General features: G+C 50.6%; 1 protein-coding gene across 1 annotated transcript; it reads left to right on the forward strand.

The window, feature by feature from the left end:
• Positions 1 to 5,367: 5,367 nt before the first annotated feature.
• LOC142827250 (uncharacterized) lies at positions 5,368 to 7,798 on the forward strand. The gene is made up of 2 exons (XM_075921689.1): positions 5,368 to 6,307; positions 6,716 to 7,798. Exons 1-2 carry the CDS (start codon positions 5,620 to 5,622, stop codon positions 7,261 to 7,263), a joined length of 1,236 nt encoding a protein of 411 aa, XP_075777804.1. The 5' UTR covers positions 5,368 to 5,619; the 3' UTR covers positions 7,264 to 7,798.
• Positions 7,799 to 8,266: the final 468 nt, after the last annotated feature.

The raw sequence follows: 8,266 nt of genomic DNA on the forward strand, positions 1-8,266 counted from the left end.
TGTTCCAGAAGAAGAATGAACTTTGTGATTTTATGTATCTTTTCATTGACTTTTCTTTTACTGAATCCCAGCAAAAATATATAGGCTAACATAATTTAAGGGGCAGTAGGAATTATGCCTGACTTTAAAGATGTCCTGATGGCCTGTCAGCTGGTATTGGTTTTCTGTCTCCTGAGTGCAGTGGAGTGTGTAATGCATTCTGATGGGCAGATAGATGTGAGAGTTTGATGTATTGACACAGCACTAATAACCCCATCACACTCAAAGAGGGCTTTGTGCATGCAGTCCTCATCCATCATGTACCTGGTTAACTGAAAAAAAAGTACAGTAGAACCTCAGAGTTATAAACAGCTTGGGAATGGAGGTTGTTCGTAACTTTGAACACAATGATATGGTTTCCAAAGTTTAGAACTAAACATTGACTTAAAACAGCTTTGAAACTTTACTATGGAGAAGAAAAATCCTGTTTTTAACAAATTTAATTTAAATGAAATAAGCACTGACAATTTCCTTGTCAAATATTTTTTTTTCTAATTTTCCCTTTATTTTAGTAATGCATGTCTAACACGCTACTGGGATTGTATTTACTTTTGCCTCTGCTGCTGCCCAATTGCACATTTCCAGTTCCAAATGAGTGTGTAGTTCTGTGGTGTGCAACCGGTTCTGAAGTGGATATAGCTGCTATAGCAAACTAGCCACACTCAACTGTGACTTGTGGCGAGTGTGTTGGAGACCACGGGTGTAGCTGATTGGTCAGTCTGTAACTCTGGTGTTCATTACACTGAGATTCCACTTCCTTTATAACAGCACCTAGCCTCATTCATCTAATTGTTGGTGTAAACACCATATAGGTAAAGAGGATCCCATTCACAAATATCCCTCAGTTTACTGTTGTATCTTAATACTGTTCTCCAGTTCAGCATGTGACTGAGCATCTGACTGAGACTCACCATCCCCGTGCAGAAGCGTATCACCATCACCCTGTGGAAACTGTCTCGCTGGACAGCTCCTGCTCCATCAGGAAGCAGTTAGGTATAGGGAAATCCACAACTGGGGCTGTGCTCCTCCAAGTACCCAAGGCCATCAACCACATGCTGCCACTGAGGATTGTCACTCTGGGGAACCTGGACAGCATCGTAGATAGGTTTGCCGCCATGGGCTTCCCCAATTGAGGGGCAGGGAGCATACATGACAGCCACATTCCCATCCTGACCCCTGACCACTGTGCCTCAGACAACATAAACAAAAAGGGGTATTTCTCCATGGTGCTGAAGACCCTCAAGGATCACAAGTGATGCTTCACCAATATCAATGTTGGTTGGTCAGGGAAGACGCATGGCACTTGCATCTTCTGGGACTCCTGCCTGTTCCGAAAGATACACACTGGCACTTTTTTCCGCATTGAACCATCAGAGTTGGGGAGGTGGACATGCCCATCTGAATCCTGGGTGACGCAGTTTATCTCTTGCTCCTCTTGCTCATGAAGCCCCACCTGGGCAGCTTGGACTCCACCAAGGAGCACTTCAAAGCTAGGCTGAGCGAGTGCTGTATGCTGGTAGAGTGTGCTTTCAGCCACTTAAAGGGAAAGTTCAGGAGTCTCCTCATCCATCTGGACCTCAGTGAGTGCAACATCCCCTTTGTGGTGGCAGCCTGCTGTGTGCTCCACAACCTTTGTGAGAGCAATGGGAAGCCTTTCCTGCCAGGGTGGAGAGCAGAGGCTGAACAGCTGGCCAAGGCATATGAGCACCTGAACACCAGTGCCATTCAGAGAGCATATCAAAGGGCTATGCTCATCAGAGAGGCCTTGAGGGAGAGTTTTGTGCAAGGCCAGCTGTGAGCCTCTTCACCTGTGCCTCTGCACAAGGGGCCCCTGCATTCCCTCTGTGTTCCTCTCTTCCCCCACTTTTTCCTTCCCTCCTGTGCCTGGGGGGGGGGGGGGGGGAGGGAAGGGGCATTGGGAAAAGGGTGGAGCTACGAGATGAAGCCACGGGAGGAGGGCTTGAACTCCATTACAGAGCTGAGGGAGGAGCACATGGTCTCATGCTGGTGCACTGGGTCCTAGACAGTCTTCTGCTGCCCCCGGTTAGCGGCCTGCTCCTAGCACTCCTCATCGAGTCCCCTGATGAGGTACTGCAGTCAGGCCATCTGCTCCCTCATTAGGTCTTTCCGGGTTCATTTCCTCCTGTGGATTCCGTGAAGTTATGCAGAAAGCATAGGAGGTGGGGGAAGCACCAAGCTCACAGCTGGCCCAGCTGTGAAGAAAAGTTACAAGGGCAGTCATCCCAGGAGACAACATGTATGAAGCATAGTGCTAATCTCTGAGCCAACACTGAAGGTCTCAGTTCAGATGATAGCAAGGCCACCTGTTGGTTAGACAGCGGGCACTTTCCTGCAGGGGCACAAACATCCCAGGGGAGCATTGTGACACCTACAGCCTGGGCACAAGCAGGCATGGAAAGGTGCCGGCCAGGCCAGGAGCTTGTGGGAGGGATGAAGGGATAGGGTAGCTCAGTTCCTTCCATAGTTTGCACACGCCAGGTCTGGCACTGGCAGCATCTTGCAGAAAAAGAACTTCTATCCTTCCCTGCTGGAAGGGGAGGTTGTTGGAGGAGGTATGTGTGAGTGGCAGATGCACTTTCCAGAAAGAATGCTCTGGGATCCCCTCCACTTCCTTCATCCAGCAGTTTCCTATGCATGGGATCAGTCTTTTCTGCATCGCCATACTTGATGGGGAGTAGATGCTGACTGAGCGCAGGTATGACCCTGTGCTGTGTGAGGCACTGCTGGGTGGTTTCATGATTTCAAACTCCTTAGTGGTGGCTTTTCATGGGAAGGTGACCCACCACAGAAGCTGGAATATGCAGGCCTCTCCAGGAACCCTGTGAGAAGGAACGAGGGGTTCTGGTGTGAGAGCGTCATGGGGCTAAGTGTTCCAGACTTTGTAAACACACATGCACAGGCTATGTGTGACCCTTAAGCCGAGTAGGTCGAGCAAGGCTCATGTAGCCCATCGCATCCCATCACCTGCCCCCGTGTGTTTATAGGGAAAGTTATAGAACTCACCTGATGTGCCTTCCCTGGGATTGTCTAAGGCCTGGGAAACATCCTGGAAGGAGGGGAGTGACTCTAGGGTTGCTTGGCTGGTCTCTGTCTCCTCTTCTTCCTCCTCATCTGCAACCCTGCCCTTGTGGAGGCTGATGCAAGGTGTGTCCTGGCCAGACTCAACAACGAGAGGAGGAGGAGGTGACTGGCCCCCCTCCCAGGATGAAATGAAGCTATTCATAGTAGCAGCAAGTGTGTGGTGCCACCCTGGAGCATCCACTCTACTCCTTGTCCTTGGTGTAGGCCTGCCAGAGCACTTTCATCTTCATCTAGACCTGGTCAAGGGTCTAGGTGTAGCCTTTTTTGGCCAATCTGGTGACCATCTGGCTATAGACATCAGCATTCTGCTTTCTGGTACGGAGATCCTGGAGGCTGGGCTCCTCTCTCCAGGCTGTGGTGAGATCCAGGATCTCCTCACCAGTCCAGGACAGAACTCTTCATTGTCCCTGGCCAGTGGCAGCTGAGGATGTTGCAGAAGTGCTGGCAGCCATGGGAGGCTCTGAGGGAGCATTGGGATCTGCCATCACTCCATTGGCTCCTACTGTATTGCATGAAACTTGCCAAGTTAGCCATGTGCCACAAGACCTTCTCCTGCAGCCTGCTGTTTTAAGCTCTGCAGGAAAAGGAGAGCAGTGGAGATGCCAGGTGTGGGCAGAGTGTCCACAAGTGCAGCTGTGAGAGTCTGCTGGAGGCCAATTATTTCGAATTAGCGGCACTGGATTGTCCAAGCTAACACTATTTCAAAATAACAATTTCAAAATAATCTTTATTGCCCGAGGAATAACGGGCTTGGTAGTGTGGACACTCTGCTTGTTATTTCAAAATAACTCCCCAGTGTAGAACAAGGGCTTAGAGAGTATTCTTTAGCACCCAAAAGGGCTCTAGCACACCGTGTAGCTAATTATGACCAGTGACTAAGTCACCTCTGACTCTTATCTTTGCTAGAATAGTAGAGTAAATACACTGACCTTTGTAAAGCCTTTCCTCAAATCATTTCTTTCAGGGCTCTTTTAATGCTCCCCATAGGCATCCAACTTGAAGTAAGTCTAGGGGGCATTACTTTTCCTTTGACCAATGACACAAGCTTGACAGAGTTTTACAAGGTATCTAAATCCTGCCCAAGTCAGGCACCAAAGCAGATATGGGTATATTTGCTTTCTATGGCTCAATCCCAGGTATCATGCATGTCATATTTTCACAGAGCTTTATATGCTGGTGCTAGGAAGAGAGACAGAGAATGCTAACTCATAACGGCTTCTATGACAGAATTCGATAATTTCCTATATACTGCACCTGTGCAGAATTTCATATTTCAGTTCTTCCTAGACATTCCCAAGGCCCATCCTTCGTATCTTTTTATTTGCCTTTTTATTTTTTCCCCTCAGTAAACAAAAAGAAAGTTATGTCCTATTATGAAGACAATTTCAAAAAAAGAGAGAAGCAAGTATATTAAGGAAAATATAATGAGAAGGAATATAGCTAGTTTGTATTCTAAATTCATTTTAATCCCTATAAGTATTAAAAAACCCAACAAACCCTTGTTTATGGAATCAAAGCATTGTTCAGTATTTGTCTGAGGAAAGAACATTCTTCTCAGTTATTTGGCTAGAGGCGATGAAGTATTGTAGGCTCCTGTGTATAGCACAGAATTTTGTATTTTTGTTGCTTCCTCTGTGTATGGAATCCAGATTACATTGTCTCCATGTGACTAGTGATAGAATTTATCATACTAATTCCTTCTCAGAAGGAAATGTCTCCTATTTATTCTCACCCAATGAGAGTAAAGCATAAGTAATAAAACATTAGCACACCCAGGGTGCCAACTTTTTAATCAGTACATTCCTTTCTCACAAGCATACAAATTGTAGGTTTTTTAAAAAGCATTTTTATATATTTTAAAAGCTGACATTCTTGTAATGAAAATTACACCTTTAAAAATCCTCTTATAAGAATTACTTTGAATCCTTCCACTTGATGAATAATCAGCAGAACTTATATATTTTTATTTGAAGTCAGGATTCAGGGCCCGATTCTTCTGTCACTTGAGGTCAATGGGATCTGGATTTTAGTCATTGATTTCAACAAGAGGAGAATTGGGCTCTTTCTATTGTAAATTAGTTCTCTGTGTATGTATAACTATGCTTGCTTAGGAGGCGGCAGGGTGTTATCTTTCGGGTTTATTATTTCAAATGCCAATTACTAGCATTTGTCCCACATCAATGCACTCTCAAGGCACACACATGAACCCAGATAGGCCGTGTCCACACTCAGGGGTTCTTTCGAAAAAAGTAGCCTTTTTTCGAAAGAACTTCCCCTGCGTCCAGACTCAAGCCGCGTTCTTTCGAAATTAAATCGAAAGAACGCGGCTTTTCTTTCGACGGCGGTAAACCTCGTTTCACGAGGAAGAACGCCTTTTTCGAGGGAGATCCGTCGAAAGAACGTGAGTCTGGACGGGGGGAGCCCTTTCTTTCGAAATTATTGGCCTCCAGGAACAAGCCCTGGTGGACAATCTGGGCCATGGGTTGCACGTCTGTGGTTCCTGGCTGCAGCCATTCCTTAAAGGGACAGGCGCACCCTCACAGCCACTTGTTGCAGACAAGGAGCCAGAGCACACGGCGACCTTGCTGCAGCATGTCACAGCCCCAAGAGCGTCCTGGCCCTTCCTCCGAGCCTTCTGGGGACCCAGCCAAGGGCTCCAAGCGCCGGGCACCATCCTGGTCCGGCGCAGAGATAAAGAGCCTGCTGGAGCTGTGGGGAGAGGAGGAGGCCTTACAGGCCCTCAAAAGCCGGCGGCGAAATGCCGACATTTATGGCCGCATGGCTGAAGCCCTGGCCCAGAAGGGCCACTACCCCCGCACCCAGGACCAGGTGCGCTCAAAGGTAAAAGAGCTGCGGCAGGGCTACGCCAAAGCCAGGGAGGAGAGCTCCCGTTCTGGGGCAGCCCCCCACTACTGCCCCTACTACCCCGAGCTGGACCAGATCCTGGGTGGCAATGCAGAAGCACGCACACCACGAAGGTTCGTGCAGTCCGGACTGGCAGACCCGGTGGTGGACGCTCCAGAGCGGGAGCTACAGCACTCTGGAGACGGGGACATGGGCCCAGAGGAGGAGGACACCGAGGAGACGGCGACCCTCACCCTGGAGCCAGTCACCCAGACCTCTGAGGCCTCCCAGGCGTCATCTGGCACGGGAGAGGAAGCAGCAGGTGAGTACAGTGAGTTTGTGTCACACCCGGGGGGGGGGGGGGAGGGGAAGGTAGGTGGGTGGGTGCACAGTGGGTGATGCACAAGGGAAACCTGTCATGCTCATGCTGATGCCCAGGTCTCACACACACACACACACACACACACACACACACACACACACACACACACACACACAGTGTGACCTTCAGAATGTCTGCTTCCCCTGTCTCAAGGGAGAGGGCATGCCCTTTTGGACAGCTGTTGCACACAGGACTGATTGTGATAGAAATGTAGCCGTGTTACTCTGATCTGAGGAAGTGGGTCTGGCCCTGGAAAGCTCATCCCCTAATAAACCATCCTGTTAGTATTGTAAGTGCTACAGAGTCCAGTTTATAGGACTGATTGTGTCTTCTTCTTTTCCTCCACAGCCGGACCAGCCGTGGAAGAGGGCCGCAGCACCCCAGCCCCACCTCCATCTCCATCTCCACCTCGGAGACATGGGAGCCGCAGACACAGGCGTGTCTACGCCGACATCCTCCGGCAGCACGTCGAGGCTGTGCAGCAGCAGAACGCCATCCTGCTCCAGAGGGCGGAGGCAGAGGAGAGGTGGCGTGATCGGCTCATGAATGAGCTGGTCCTGCAGCGCACGGTGCTGTACGCCACCCTGAGGGAGGTCAGCGGCTTGCCTGCTGCTGTGCCTGGTCCTGCTCCTCCAGCACCCCATGACCCCACCCCACCAAACCCCCCTTCCACAACAGCAGCCCTTTCCCCCCTTGGACCTCCCTCTCCCCCAGCCCCCCCAGCTCCCCAGCCCCTCTCTCCCCCTGGCCCTCCTCTCCCCCAGGCTTCCACGTCCCAAGAGCCCCCCAGCAGCCAGCCAACCGACAGGTGCATCACCCGATCCCGTAGCCGGGGAGCACCCCAAACACGAGGCCCAGCCAGGAAAGGGAAATCTGCCAAGCCCCGTTCAACCTGATCCCCTTCCCCCCTCCAGGTTTCCAGGCCCCTTCCCCCCTCCAGGTTTCAATCACCCCCATCACCCCAGTTAAAGCACAAACAAAGGGTTAAAGGCACTGTTTGTTTATTGTATATAGTTTGGCAACAACAAAAATGAAGAAAATTTTTGTTATTTTGCCACATTGTTGGATTATATGTACAAAATTATAAATAAGTAAAGAGAACATTTTATTTTGAAACACACCCTGGTGTAAGTGATGTGTCCAAACTGGGTCAGGAGATGGGTTGTGCAGTGAAGCTTCTATTGGGGGCCAGGGCCCAGTCCCCAGGCAGAAGCCCCTCAGTGCACTCAGTGGCCTCCACTGGAGAATTGGTCCCGGAGGGCCTCCCGGATGCCAACTGCAGACCGGTGAGCCTGGCGGATGGCAGCTGTCCGGGGCTGGGCAAAGAGCCTCTCCTGGGCATCAGCAGCTCTCCCCCACCCTGGTAGGAAGGCCTCCCCTTTCCTCTCCACGAGGTTATGGAGGACGCAACACGCGGCCACCACCTCGGGGATGTTGTGCTCCCCCATGTCTAACCGTGTGAGCAAGCACCGGAATCTGCCCTTTAAACGGCCAAACGCACATTCCACCTGGTTGCGAGCCCGGTTAAGGCGAGCATTAAACTGCTCCTTGCTCGCATCCACCTGGCCGGTGTAGGGCTTCATCAGCCACGGCATCAGGGGATAGGCGGCATCAGCCACTATGCACACCGGCATGTGCACATCCCCAACCGCAAACTGGCGATGGGGGAAAAAAGTTCCTGCCTGAAGCCTCCGGTACAGGTACGAGTTCCTGAAGATGCGGGCATCGTGTGCCCGCCCTGACCACCCAACACAAATGTCTGAAAACTGTCCACGATGGTCGACCAGGGCCTGGAGGACCATAGAAAAGTAGCCCTTTCGATTGATGAATTGGGCTGCTCGATGGGGCGGTGCACGGATGGCAATGTGTGTCCCATCGAGCGCTCCTCCGCAATTGGGG

Source organism: Pelodiscus sinensis, chromosome 2, assembly GCF_049634645.1.
Source record: "Pelodiscus sinensis isolate JC-2024 chromosome 2, ASM4963464v1, whole genome shotgun sequence".
In the NCBI taxonomy this organism is placed as follows: Eukaryota; Metazoa; Chordata; order Testudines; family Trionychidae; genus Pelodiscus; species Pelodiscus sinensis.

Coding starts and splice junctions, on each gene's coding strand:
- LOC142827250 (XM_075921689.1), top strand. CDS start 5,620: ATGGGTTGCACGTCTGTGGTTCCTGGCTGCAGCCATTCCTTAAAGGGA. Junction 6,308..6,715: donor CACGGGAGAGGAAGCAGCAG/GTGAGTACAGTG, acceptor TTTCCTCCACAG/CCGGACCAGCCGTGGAAGAG.